At 38.9% G+C, this 15,124-nt stretch overlaps 1 protein-coding gene across 1 annotated transcript in view; it reads left to right on the forward strand.

Moving 5' to 3' along the window:
* Positions 1-10,891, forward strand: part of lepr (leptin receptor) — a 32,518-nt gene extending 21,627 nt beyond the window's left edge. The window contains exons 11-21 of the mRNA XM_062028277.1: positions 33-132; positions 1,073-1,287; positions 2,877-3,031; positions 3,536-3,689; positions 3,778-3,860; positions 5,914-6,127; positions 6,313-6,519; positions 8,350-8,433; positions 8,524-8,617; positions 8,830-8,905; positions 9,331-10,891. Of these exons, the coding sequence (XP_061884261.1) occupies positions 33-132; positions 1,073-1,287; positions 2,877-3,031; positions 3,536-3,689; positions 3,778-3,860; positions 5,914-6,127; positions 6,313-6,519; positions 8,350-8,433; positions 8,524-8,617; positions 8,830-8,905; positions 9,331-10,098 (2,150 nt within the window). The 3' untranslated portion in view covers positions 10,099-10,891. The remainder of the gene's footprint in view (positions 1-32; positions 133-1,072; positions 1,288-2,876; positions 3,032-3,535; positions 3,690-3,777; positions 3,861-5,913; positions 6,128-6,312; positions 6,520-8,349; positions 8,434-8,523; positions 8,618-8,829; positions 8,906-9,330) is intronic.
* The last annotated feature ends 4,233 nt before the right edge of the window (positions 10,892-15,124 follow it).

Here is a 15,124-nt window from a genome sequence, read left to right on the forward strand (position 1 = left end):
CCTTATCCTAATGTACCACTGTCTTTTTGCAGGAGCTTCTATTGACATCAGCTGTGAAACCAGTGGTGATATTGACGCGATGGACTGTAGCTGGAAAAACACACTATGGATCAAACCCACATTCCAATCCAGGTAGATCTAGATTTCTATTCAGTGGCTATTGCCTTTAGAACAGGGGTCTTCAACATTGGCCAGACCAAGGACCCCCAAACTTATGGAGTGGGGACTGGTCATACAATACTAAGATATTCAAATAATAGCAATAATGCCGCTAAAAGCTAACTGACAAATGGCACGCTAATCACTAGCTGCTAACTGGCTCGCTAATCGTTAGCTGGCAACTACAGCGGTAATTGGTAGCTGGAAACTAGAGTGCTAATCGGTAGTTATCTTAAATGTTAACATGAATACCCTAATATGTTTGTTTTATGTTTTTATTTTAAAACTGCAAGGTATAGCGAGTAGGGTGTCCATGCCAATGCCATTTATAAACAACACTACAGTGTGTTGGATTAATGTTTGTGTATTTTAAAAATAGAAAACAAATAATACATACAAAAAAGTCCAATCAACTAAATATTTTACGACCCTCTGCAGTAACTCCCCCCTGTCACAGACCCCTGTTGAAGAACTTTGCTTTAGAATACGTCACATGTCTTTATTGTTGACTGCTCGAGTTCTGTGGAACTTCATGAACACATTGTATCGAATAACACAAAGCTTTTCAGGCACTCCCTGGAAATACTAACTCCCAATCCAGCATAGCAAGAGAATGACAGGAAGTTGCTCAATGGCCTTTCTGACCCCAAAGTATAAATCTGTACACAGCAGTGACAAGCCAAGCGTGACAGTTAGCCTTCTTGTTAAAACATGTTTTATTGCTTTTTTGCAGCATTGGTTTTGTCACATTGAGCAATTTCTTTTAAATAAAAATACAATTCTCCAAATACGCTTAAGTTTAGCATACAACCACAAACATATGTACAAGAAGATTATGAAGTTTCAAAACACAAATTGAGTAGTGATGTCGGGTGAGAGCTATCCCAAAATTGTCCACCGTCTTCCACTATAGATGGGCTGACCTTCCATGTGACATGATGGAGGAGAAAGAGAGAAACGGTGAGCGGGTTGGAGAGATGGGGCCTAAATGTCTGCCAGTCCGATCTAAACCACAAGCCTGCTCCATCCAGCCTATACGAATGACCTGCTACAAGCTGTGGCTGGAGGTGCAGTCCCATCAGGGTGCTATCAGGTCCAAACCCATCTACATATCACCTATTGATCACGGTAAGCAACTAGTTTGAAACATTCCAATCTTTTTAAAAAAACATTGTCATCACAAATTTTTCATTGTAAACCAGTAGAGGGATCAGAGATCCAATGTATGGAAATACATGCATCATAATTTGTAATAAAAAAACAAAAAAGACAGTCATAGCACTTCGGGCAAGACACTTAAGAGTTATTTTTAGCAGACTTTTGAGGCGTTAAATCAGTCGGATAAGTAAGGGAGGTGTTAATCCTGTTTGGCCTGCCATCTAAAGTGTGCTTTGAGTGAAACCATCCGATCTGTCCCGTGTTTTATTCTTTGAGGTAGAAAAAGTGGCAAATTAGAGCTTTGGTTTGTTCTTCAGTCGAGACTGAATTTCTTTAATGTGTTTCTTTTATTAACTTCGGGAGGGTCACATTTAGGTATGGGTACCGAATTCGGTACTTTCATAGGCATACTTGCCAACCCTCCCGTTTTTAGCGGGAGAATCCCGTTATTCAGCGCCTCTTCCGACAACCTCCCTGCAGAGATTTTCTCCCGACAAACTCCCGGTATTCAGCCGGAGCTGGAGGCCACGCCCCCTCCAGCTCAATGCGGACCCGAGACTGAGTGGGGACAGCCTGTTCTCACGTCCGCTTTCCCACAATATAAATACGCTTGCAAGTTCCAAAACGAATGGAAACAAGAATTTCAGTTCATCCAGGACAGTTCGAAGGGGAAGGTGTATGTTGCCTGTAAATATGTAGAACAGACTTCTCCATTGAACACGGTGGCCGAAATGATTTCTCAGTCATGAACAGAGAAGTTAAACAGGACAATACTGCCATCTAATGGATAGATAATTCAAGTATTTCTTTTATGTAAATAAAATAAATATATATATATAGCTAGAATTCACTGAAAGTCAAGTATTTCATACATATATATATATATATATATATATATATATATATATATATATATATATATATATATATATATATATATATATATATATATATATATATATATATATATATGAAATATATATATATATATATATATATGAAATATATATGAAATATATATGAAATACTCGAGTTGGTGAATTCTAGCGGTAAATAACCACGCCCCCCCCACCTCCCAATATTGGAGGTCTCAAGGTTGGCAAGTATGTTCATAGGCACTAACTGAAATACGTCGGTACTTCCACGTTTTGATTGACGTAAAATCAAATGGTGCCGTATCGCATTGCTACCTTTATTACACGTGTCATCGCATCAAGTTGCAGATTCGGCCAACTTAAACAGTTGTTGGGCAAACAAGTGTTTATCACATTCTACTTTGTGAGGATACATCGCTATTAGTTGTGCTCTTTAAAAAACAAAAGTCAATGCCATAGATTTGACTGATCTTCGACCTCGGGCAAAACCTCAAATTTGACTATGAAAATCATTCATCAAAGACAGCCCTAGAAAAATAAAAATCTAAATACTAATGTAGATATTTAAATTATACTAATAAGCAGCACCTGTCATGTAGGATCCTTCTTCCTGTTATGCTAAATGAACCCCTGATGTTTTGTGTTACAACTCACACATTCTGAACCTTCATTGTCGATTTGCAGTCAAGCCTCACTCACCGACTAATGTGAAGGCTGTGACTCTGAGAAGTGGGGTCCTGAGGATCACATGGGAGCCTCCATCTTTGCCTGTGCAGGAGCTGCAGTATCAGCTTCGTCTCCGCTCACCATCTACCATCACAGCTCAGCAAGAATGGAAGGTAAGCTATTCTCCGAGAATTCAAAATGGCAGAAAGGGTTTGATTACACAAATGTTTCTCTGCAAAAAATTTTTTAGAGACAATGATATCAAAATATTCATGCAGTCGATCGTAGATGTTTGCTGAATTTAGGTCTCATGAGTTGTTCTGGCGTTGCCTTCGTCAGCGGCTGTTCAACCTTGTATTTTTCCCCCAAATGTATGTCGGTTTACAAATTGATGATCGTTTTAATTTGTAGTATTATTGTTCCAGAGCTCCCTTGACAGAATATAAGCTAAATATAGACAAACATGCATTTTTAGTTACGTACATCGAATGAAAAGGCATATTTTTCACTAATAGTCCACTATCTAATGGATAAATATTGGATGTTTTGATATTTATTTGCTACTAAACAAGAAAAAATGTCTCCTACCAATGGACTTTTTGTCTACATTCACACATGATGACGACTTGTGTTGTGGTCTTTTCCTTTGGTTTAATCTAAACTCTCGCTAAATGCAGGTGTATAATCGAGTGCGGGTGCCGTGGGCAGAGGTTTCGGTTCAGGAAATGTGCCGTGTCTCTGTGGTTCAGGTGCGGTGCATGCCCACCAACCGCACCGGCTACTGGAGTGACTGGAGCGACTCTGTCTTTTCTGTACCCCAAAACAGTAGAGGTAAGACATCATTATTATTATTGTTATTATTAACATCCTTTGTAGGAGTCATCACTTTGACCTCAGACTTCTGGTGTCTCCCCCGTAGCTCCTGAACATGGGCCTGATTTTTGGAGAATTCTTCAAGATGATCCGCTCTCAAACCGGACAAATGTTACTCTGCTGCTTAAGGTATAAAGCACAAGATAAACATTTAGGACCTGACCTACTCAGATCCAAATACCATGCGAGTTTGCAAACTATAAAATTGTGTGTACTATTAGTGGGCCTGTTGTGAGTGATGTACCGAGACTGCTGGTGCAATTGATAACTGGTGTACACCGCCTTAATTAATTTTAGGTTTTTTTCGTGTACACTAATGTCCCTTCACATTCATGTTACTGTGCTCTCCAACCTGTGTGCAATTTTGTTGAATTAGCAGCACACATCTATAGTCTACAACACATTTTCTGCCAAATAAAATGGCAATCATAAAATGGATGGATGGATATTGATATATATATATATATATATATATATATATATATATATATATATATATATATATATATATATATATATATAAGTAAAATACATTTCCTTAATTAAAAAAATGCTGCCAGACACCAAAACAAGTTAGTTGAATTTGTTTTAATCAGCCCCTTAAGTCATCCTGCAGCTATAAAATTATAAAATGATATTGCTGATACTGTCTAATATGTTTTACTTCTGACAGTCCACGTATGTTGACACACAGAGCAGAGAATTCTCTGTCCATCGTCTGTCTTCGCAGTGCAATCACCTCCCTTCTCGCAACCTTGCATAACTGTGTCAGTTTGCACGTACTTTTCAGATGCAATAAAAAAATATGCAATTTCAGCCCGCAATTTGAGCATGCTGAATGATAATACTTGCATCTCTTCCTCCCTGTATTGTGAGTGTTCTATAATAAGCATATATTCTGCATATACATGAAGACAGACATTATTGCGCTCCTCCTTATTCTGCTCCCTTAAAGGGGAACTGCACATTTATGGGAATTTTGCTTATCATCCACAATCATTATGAAAGACATGACGGTTGGATTTTTTTTTAATGTATTGTAAATATTAAAAATAAGTAAATAAAAGTCCATTATTCCGCCCATAAAATCCGATAAATAACTTCAAAAAGCGCCAAATATACTCAATTAACATTTCGTGACTTGAATATTAACCAAGTATTAGTGATATTGTTATTATAAGTGCTAACGCACAAAAACTATTTATAGCGGTGCTGTGATCACAGGCGTGTGTGCCTATGTTTAGATCATCGAGTGGTCAGCTGTGTCCTCGCTTCCCTGCTCCCTGTAAATTTATTGTAGATCATAAATCATGCTTCTCACCTGAGAAGTATATGGTCGAGTATATAATCTGACAAGTTGGGACACTTTGAGAGCCATTTAGGACCTAGAACTGGCGAGGACGTCACAAAAAGCGTTTATTTGCGAGGATTATAAGACGTTTTCCATCTATATGGAATATATGACCATCCTAGCAGTCAGCATCTTAATGACAGCAGACCTTGTACAGTAAGTGATGTTATACAATGTTTATTGGCTCTCATAAAATCTGCTCTGAGCAGAAATCAGTGATGAAGAAAAAAAAAGCAAACTTTGTGATGCGTTTTTTAAACTAATGCATCGCGTGTGCTTAAAAGGATCAAAATACGTAAATATTAAAAGTTATTGTAAATGTGCCCGTTACTACATTACATATACACTTACAACATGTATATAAAACCCTAATGCAGGTGTTTGGATGTTTTTTAGGGGCTCTATAGGCAGAATTGAACAGCTTCCATAGCAAACAGACTTTTGATTGAATTTATTTAATATTTAGAATGCATTAAAAAAATCCATCCATCGTTATGTCTTTCAAAATGATTGTGAACCATAGGCAAAATTCCAAAAAAGTGCAGTTCTCTTTTAAGAGAAGCAATCCTCTGTACACAAATTTAGTAGATCAGCTTTGCAGGATGGAGTTATATTTGCATTTAGCAGTAATTATTGCACATTAATATAGGTAATAACAAACATACAAACATTAAGTAAGCACAAAATACATTCATATTTACTCAATACCTCCAAATTACATGTGCTATCAAGTCAGCATGGGTTTTAGTACACACAAAACTTTAGTAGATAAGGCTCCTTGAGTTGTGTATACAAAACATGACAATCATGTACTAATTTTGCACTTTCTAGCATCTTCCAACAATGGGCCGCTCCTACTGCATAAATGGATTTATAGTCCAGCAGCGCACTTCAAGAGGTATTCTGAAGAGCGAGACAATTGAGCCGGCATCCTCCTACAGCTTCGAGTGGGATCAAGATGTCCAAACTGTGACGGTGGAGGCTTTCAACAGTTTGGGGAGGTCTAAAAACAACATCAACATGACACTGGAGAGAAGACCAAAACGTGAGTGAGCAGGGACTTCTCATAGCATATTGTGTGATGTCACTGTATTGATATTATTTATTTCAAACATGTCTCCACGCAAGTAATTTATTTCCAAAGTACATTTTCCACAAAAAATCAAAAATTAGAAACATTTACATTTTGTTTTTCTGAGGACGCTCTGCTCTGCTCTGTGTTCACCTCAGGCCGCTGCATGCGTTCTTTCCACGTGCTGTTTGTCAACAGCTCCTATGTGTCTCTGCATTGGAGCCTTCTGGACCACAGCGTTGCTCCACTCTTCATGGTAGTCCAGTGGGCAACACAGGGGAAAGAGGACTCTGACCCTAACAAAGTCCACAGTGGACACACATGGACCAGGGTGCCTTTTACTGAACGTCCTGCCTACCTCAAAGGTAATATGCTCCTTTTCTCATCTAACTTATTGCTTTATATTCTCAGCATACATGTTGAAGGGCCAAACTAAGGTCACATTGGTACTACTTTGGATAGTTTTCACACTAAATTAGAGTGAAAATATTTGATTACCAAAAACCAGGACATTTGAATCTACAATACTCAAATATGTCTACATTTAAAGTATGACTCCTCTGTATTAATGGATAATTACTGTATTTCAAAATACTACAATGAAAGACACATTCAGAAATAGAGGACCTCCCATTGGCTCCGCTGTAAGCTGACTTTTATTTACTTTCATTTACAAGATAGATTGCATTAAAAAAAAAAAAAAAAATCCATCTGTCATTTATTTCACAATGATTGTGAACGATAGGCAAAATTTCACAACAAAGTGCAGTTCCCCTTTAAGAAGAAGTTTTTTAGGTTTAAGATTAGGTCAAGATTTTTTCATTTATATAGCACAATTTTTGAAACAGCCACAACTGCCCCAAAGTGCTGCACAGATTGAAAACAGAAAGCTAAAAACAAAAAAAAAGTAAGAGGGGTTTGTTAAAGAACGACCCGTTTTTAGCCTAAAAATAGCACACGGAAACCAAAATGAATGACCTTCTGTTTGTTTTTATGGGTTTTTGAGACTTTTACGCGTCATGAGGGACGTCTCCAGCAATATTTGTGACGATACGCGAATCTGGGTCGAGGGGCTAAATTTTTCCAACTTAATGCTATTGAGGCAATTTTTTAAGTTTGGGTTTGGGTCCTCTAAAATGTCCGATTAGACCCCTACTGGACGGCGCTGCAAAATTTGGGGAGTTTTCATGCATGCTAAGGGCCTCAAAAAAACAAAAACAAAAAAAATAAACACAGCAATTTCAATAGGGCCCTTTCGGTGCTTGGTCTGCTGCCCTGAATAGAATAAAAATGACAATTATCACAGACCATTCTATATGTAAAACACATCTAAACAAACCAATCTATAAAATTGTAAAAACTAAATAGGCACTACACATGCACAACAAAATAATCACTATAAATAAAATAAAATTACGATTATCCACAAAAATTGTAAAGTTTAAATACAAATATACAGTTTGAATTGAGAATCGTGTTGAATCAAGAAGCGATTCTAAATATAATCTTTACTGTGAGTCCTCAATCGTGAGTTGTTGTAAGGTTCACATCCCTTGTATCTTTTTAAACATACTTGACAAATGAAAAGAGGAAAGAAAAGAAAGAAACGTGAGCCGTAATAGCAAATTCAGCTTCAAAAAATATACCCCTCTCACACTTTCAATTAATGAAGTCATTAATAAAAATGTTATGGTTATTAGTTTATTTTGAACATGCATACAACATGGCACACCACATATTTACATTGCAACAAACTAAAACATATTTATCTATAATAAATAAAGAAATATTTTCTAATAAAAACAACAGTACGGTCGTGGGAACCGGCTACATGAGTGCATTTTTATATTCTGCTATTTTTACCCGCTGTGATCTCACAAAAACGTGTGCGGAGCAAAGAGACAGCACTTCTGATGCATTTTCTCATCTGTAGTCTTGATGATTTTTGCTCTGATTCTAACTCTGGTCTGTGTCTTTAGTCGGCATAGCATTCACATTTGAGCTCAAATGGAACAAACCGCACCAGAATTCAACTACAAGCAGACCTATCTCTCAAGTGGTCTTGGTCCTCTATTTTGGTGCACACCAGAGTTCAGATGATTGTGTTCATACTTAGCAGAGCAAACGCACTTGTTTGTTTAACCGGACCAAAAATGTCAAGCGTGACATGCTCTAAACTTGATCTGTGTTTTCAGGTGATTTTCATTCCACGGTGGAGTATGGCTTCTACTTATATCCTGTGTTTGCGGGAGGAGAGTGCGAGCCTGCCTTCACAATAGGTATGTATGCATGCTTGCATCTCTGGGCTGTCCCAGGCAAGAATGCACCAAGCACTTTTGAAATATTTGTGTGTTTTCCCCCGAATGCAGCCACTAGAGGAGACCCTGCAACTTACATGACACTGCTGATTATCGCCCTTCTCTGCATCCTCCTCTTCTTCACCCTGGTTCTCTCCCAAAACCAGTAAGAGACACTTATTGACTTTGAGATAATGAATTAAACTCTTATTAAAATATATAGCTTTTGAAACTTAATAATGTGAAGTAATGTAACAGTGAGGACATCATTATAATTAGAATTAGTCAACAATTAAATAATTTGACTTATCTTATCAGCTAATGGAGAGGGTGTGATAGAAAAATGTGTCCCTAATAACAGCTGCATTTTGTTTCCAGGATGAAAAGGTTTGTTTGGAAGGATGTGCCCAACCCAAAGGAATGTTCCTGGGCAAAAGGCCTCAACTTCAAGAAGGTACAAAACTAAATTTGCAAACTTGTGTAATATTACGCAAACTTCAACATATCCTCCTAGGAGCCAGCACTCTGTGCAGAGGACATTCTTATTATTTTTTTTATACTAAACCAAATGATTAACGGGGGTTTATTTCGATATGCTCTAAATATGTTAATCGCATCTTTAAAAAATGTCAAACGTACTTAAAGTGTTTACATGTGTTTTAAAAAAAACTGCTTTCAACCAAATCCATGCAACAAATAGTTTTTAGTGCATGTAAACATACCCAGTGGGTGTATAGGGGAATGTTGGGTTTAGGGTGGAATGTTGGGCCCTTCAGGGGTTTTGTGCATAGGGTCCAAGAATTTACTGCCACACCTCACTTTTTGACAAGCATGTTTTTGCAGGTTTTTAGTGACATAAATTGTACATAATATCTCCAGGCTGACACCTTCGAGCAGCTGTTCCAGATCTCAGATGCGCTGCCAGCCTGGCCGCTGCTGCTGCCCTCAGAGAACATTTCCACGGTGGTCATCGTGGACAAGAACGACCTCTCAGCTCTCAGCACAGCCTTGGTCCGCAACCCGCTGATGTCCCCGACTTCAGACCTCGTCTCCCTTCCTTCTTTTCTGGAGAGCAACGCGAGCGGGTCGGCGGGTGACGTTCCCCCCACAGCGCCGAGTCTTTTAAACCCTCCCGGCCCGAGGATGGACGAGTTGCAGCTCGCCGATCCCTCTCGGGGTTCAGCCCAGTCTTCGGTAACATACTCCACGGTGCTGCTCACCGACCCCAAGCAGCAGCGACGGTCCATCCACGACCAGGACGGCAGCGGCAGCAGCTCCAGCGACGAGGGCAACTTCTCCGCCAACAACTCAGACATTTCCGGCTCGTTCCCCGGCGGCCTGTGGGAGCTGGAGAGCTGTCACGGCGGCGAGTCGGACGACCCGCTGCGATCCTGCTCCTACAACTCTGTGGAGGAACTTTCTGAAACGTCGGATCGAGAAGACGACGTGACCGAAGGAAAGGACTTGTTTTACTTGGGGACAGACTATCCGGCTGAGGATGAGGCCGAGCAGAAAGAAGAGCTGCTGAAACACGCCATGTCCAACGGAGAGTCCACCGAACTTACCCCCGCATCATCCTGCGGCTTCCCACCACTCTATCTGCCCCAGTTCAGAACTGCTCCTCACACCAGGAAGCTGGCAGATTAGCAAGCTCACACACAGCTCTGCATTACATCTCTTGGGTTGTGAACTGCGTCATCGGGAAAGACTTTAAGGGAAATCAGTTCCTGCGGACACACTGAGTGTTGAAAAGCTTTAAATGGTGTTTAACTCCATCAATGCTGCTATTTATTGTTCAGTGGGAGGTAAAGACCCGCACTAATAGTACATGTTTTCTTGTAGACTAAAGGTACACTATATTGCCAAAAGTATTTGGTCACCCATCTAAATGATGAGAATCAGGTGGCATGGAGACTGTTTCTACAAATATTTGTGAAAGAATGGGCCGCTCTCAGTGATTTCCAGCGTGGAACTGTCATAAGATGCCACCTGTGCAACAAATCCAGTCGTGAAATTTCCTCGCTCCTAAATATTCCAAAGTCAATTTTATTATAAGAAAAGTGAAGAGTTTGGGAACAACAGCAAGTCAGCCACCAAGGGGTAGGCCACGTAAACTGACAGAGGGGTCAGCGGATGCTGAAGCACATATTGCATTGGTTCTTAACCTTGTTGGAGGTACCGAACCCCACCAGTTTCATATGCGCATTCAACGAACCCTTCTTTAGTGAAAAATAAAATGTTTTTTTTTTCAAATTCAAGACAAAGTTATATGTTTTTGGTAACACTTTAGTATGGGGAACATATTCTAAGTAACAAAGATTGAATTTAGAGTTATTTGGACACTAGGGGAACATATTCTAAGTAATAAAGACTTAATTTGGAGTTATTTGGTTAGGGTTAGGGCATACTTGCCAACCTTGAGACCTCCGAATTCAGAAGATGGGGGAGGGAGGGTTGGGGGGCGAATTTTGGTGGTAGCGGGGGGTGTATATTGTAGCGTCCCGGAGGAGTTAGTGCTGCAAGGGGTTCTGGATATTTGTTCTGTTGTGTTTATGTCGTGTTACGGTGCGGATGTTCTCCCGAAATGTGTTTGTCATTCTTGTTTGGTGTGGGTTCACAGTGTGGCGCATATTTGTAACAGTGTTAAAGTTGTTTATACGGTCACCCTCAGTGTGACCTGTATGGCTGTTGACCAAGTATGCGTTGGATTCACTTAAGTGTGTGTAAAAGCCGCAAATATTGTGTGACTAGGAGGGCACGCTGTTTGTTTGAAGGAACAGTGGACGTGAAGACAGGTTGTAGAGGACGCTAAAGGCAGTGCCTTTAAAGCCCCCAATATTGTTGTCCGGGTGGAAATCGGGAGAATTTCGGGAGAATGGTTGCCCCGGGAGATTTACAGGAGGGGCACTGAAAATCGGGACCGTTGGCAAGTATGGGTCAGGGTTAGAGGGTTAGGGTTATAATAAGGCCATGCTGAATAAGGCTATAATAAGTACTTAATAATGACTAGTTAAGAGCCAATATGTTACTAATTTGCATGTTAATAAGCAACTAATTAATGGTGAATATGTTCCCCATACTAAAGTGTTACCATGTTTTTTTACTGGTGCATAAAATGAACCGTGCATGAACATCACCTTGTTCAAACAACAAAACCAACACAGTGCATAAACTCACAACAAATTACACATCTGCAAACCAGTCAGCTGTTGCCGTATCCGTAATACGTCGATAGGGAGAAGTTTGTATTTACACGATGAGTCGGGTGTGTTTTCACCTCCACCGAACCCCTGAGGCCGACTCACCGAACCCCTAAGGTTCGATTGAACCCAGGTTAAGAACCACTGACAGTGCACAGTCAGTTGCTACAGAGCTCCAAACTTCACGTGCCCTTCCAATTAGCCCACGTAAAGTACGCAGAGAGCTTCATGGAATGGGTTTCCATGGCCGAGCAGCTGCATCTAAGCCATACATCACCAAGTCCAATGCAAAGCGTGGGATGCAGTGGTGTAAAGCACGTTGCCACTGGACTCTAGAGCAGTGGAGACGCGTTTTCTGGAGTGATGAATCACACTTTTCCATCTGGCAATCTGATGGACCAGTCTGGAGTCTGAAGGTTGCCAGGAGAACGCTACATTTCGGACTGTATTGTGCCGAGTGTGAAATTTGGTGGAGGAGGAATTATGGTGTGGGGTTGTTTTTCAGTTGGGCTTGGCCCCTTAGTTCCAGTGAAAGGAACTTTGGATGCTCCAGAATACCAAAACATTTTGGACAATTCCATGGGATGGCACTTCAAGTTCATATGTGAGTAAAGGCAGGTGGCCAAATACTTTTGGCAATATAGTGTATATTACAAGGGTTACTGATGGGGATTAAAGGCTCGGGTCTCCTCTTTAAAAGAATTGTGACTAAAAGTATGCCAGAAAGCTAAAACCATTCATTCCAGTGAGTGGTTGTGTTTTTATAATCACATACTTTGTGTGGAAAATGTTTGCTTCACAGGCAAGATCCCAGGTCATGTTTTAAAGACAAGTTCACTTATTGCTATTTAAAAAAAGTACAGTATGCTGTCTGGATACTAACTTGTCCTGAGTGCCATTCGTGATCGTATGCTGCCGTCTCGTGAATACAACACTATAATAATAGTAATAATACACTCACTGGCCACAACATTAAGTCCACCTGCGCAACAATGACATCTTAAAAAAAGCTGTTTGACAGATGATTGATGGTTGCATTGCTCAGGTGTGTTTAATTTAAGTGAGTCTAAAGCTAGAAAAAAATATAAATAAAAATGCTGAAATATTATGAATTTCTGTTGTTGCACATTGGTATATTTGGTCTATTTTTCATGGTGATATTAAAGTATTTGTTATTAAAGTATTGTTTTGTTAACGTCAACAAAAGTTTGGCGTTGAACAACCCCAGTGTGTTTAAAAATAACATTTGTAAGAGACATGCAGCTGCAATGAGACCACTCAACAATAGTGCTATTCTGCCACCTTGTGGTTACAAGAGGTACACGCAAGATTCGTGCTATTTTTTTTTTTATTTTTTTTTACAAAGTAAAAGTTACTGTAACCGATGGTTGATGTGTCACCTATACTGTATAAAACTACAAAAATAACAAACACGGAGGTTTCAGTTTTACACGAGGACCGCTTTATTTCGTTTGTTTTCAAAACACCGCTCCACCACGTGTCACCACTTCCGCTCTTAGCGCCTTCAAAATAAGAGCTCAAGGCATACACTGTATAACAGCTTATAACAGGAACTTAACATCACAAAGAGGCAAATCCATAAAAATAGGTTACATAACTATTTTTAAAGAGACAAGCGATAGAAAAAAATTAATGAAAGGGTGGGCATAAGCGCCAATCTACATTTCTGCCAGTGGGGGCTCGGTGTGTATAAAACATTTTTAAAAAAAAGACGTTCAGCGAAATTAATATCCCATATTTTGTAAAACGGGCCAAACTCACCACAAAATTAACTAAAACAAGATTGATTTTTCAAAAATTATTTTAAAGGTTGAAAGTTGCCATCAATCCCACGTGGATGCTTGGCAGGGGCGCCGCTAGGGATTTTGGGCCCCATGAAAATAATCTTTACAGGGCCCCCAACACAGCGGCAACATTATAATTTCATCATAATTAGGGGCCTCTCTGGGCCCCCCTCCATCATGGGCCCCTAGAATCCGTCTCCTTTACCCCCCTCCCCCCTTTTTTGGCGCCCCTGGTGCTTGGCATTGTCCGTGGGTGGCGGGATCGGCGCCTATGTGTGTGGGTATTGACCAAATATATACATGCAAGAAAATCTATAATATAACGTCGGAGTTATATGCTTTAATATGTATTTAGGTAAATATTTACAGTGTTTCTAATTTTGGAAAACGAAAAATGGATGGACATTTTTTTTAAATGTTTTAAATTGTATTCAGTACATGCAGGAAGAAGTCTTTTGATTGATTGATTGAGACTTTTATTAGTAGATTGCACAGTACAGTACATATTCCGTACAATTGACCACTAAATGGTAACACCCGAATAAGTTTTTCAACTTGTTTAAGTTGGGGGTCCACGTTAATCAATTCACGGTAAAGAGTCAATAATTCACAACATTGATTTTGATTCATTATTTTATGAAATAAAGCTACATGGCAGCTTTGTGTTATTAGTCAACATTGACACTTTTTCTTGTTTTTATATATTTATTATCTACTTTCTTACATAGTTTTTATATATTTAATATTTACTTTCTTACATAGTTTTTATATATTTAATATTTACTTTCTTACATTGTTTTTATATATTTAATATCTACTTTCTTACATAGTTTTTACATATTTAATATCTACTTTCTTACATTGTTTTTATATATTTAATATCTACTTTATTACATAGTTTTTACATATTTAATATCTACTTTCTTACATAGTTGTTATATATTTAATATCTACTTTCTTACATAGTTTTTATATATTTAATATCTATACTTTCTCACATAGTTTGTATATATTAAATATATACTTTCTTACATAGTTTTTACATATTTAAAATCTACTTTCTTACATAATTTGTATATATTTAATATCTACTTTCTTACATAATTTTCAAAAAGTGTTAAGGCTCGTTAAACTAAAACTTGTACAATAACAATTTGCAATATTGATATTCTTTCAGGAGCATTCAGATGATTGAAATTTCACAAGTTCCCTTTATGTGTTTTTTTGCTTCTGAAAATGAATCAGGCACTTCCATAGACACCATCTAGCGAGCCTGTGTTTCCTCGTGCTCTTTCAGCATTTCCTCAAGCATCTAGTGATGGGATTGGCAGTTCTTTTGACTGTACTGAATCACTAGAATCAGTTCCTTAAATTGATTCGTTCAAAAAATTCGTTCACCGAATCACCCCCCCCCCCACAAAAAAATGGGGGGGGGGGCGTGCGTAGTACAGACAGTACAGTGCAGACATTCGCGCACTGCGTAGGGACTCACGTTAATCTAACAACAACAACAACAGTTGCAGTAGAAGGGATAATAATAATAATAATATGAATCAGAATTGATCCCCAAGGAGAAATTTATTTTTGTTACAATAACTGTGTAAATAATAGCCTTTGTATGTGTACATACATTAGTTATTATTTTCATTTTAAATCTTCTCAAAACAG

This window comes from Entelurus aequoreus, linkage group LG19 (assembly GCF_033978785.1).
Source record: "Entelurus aequoreus isolate RoL-2023_Sb linkage group LG19, RoL_Eaeq_v1.1, whole genome shotgun sequence".
Lineage (NCBI taxonomy): Eukaryota > Metazoa > Chordata > Actinopteri > Syngnathiformes > Syngnathidae > Entelurus > Entelurus aequoreus.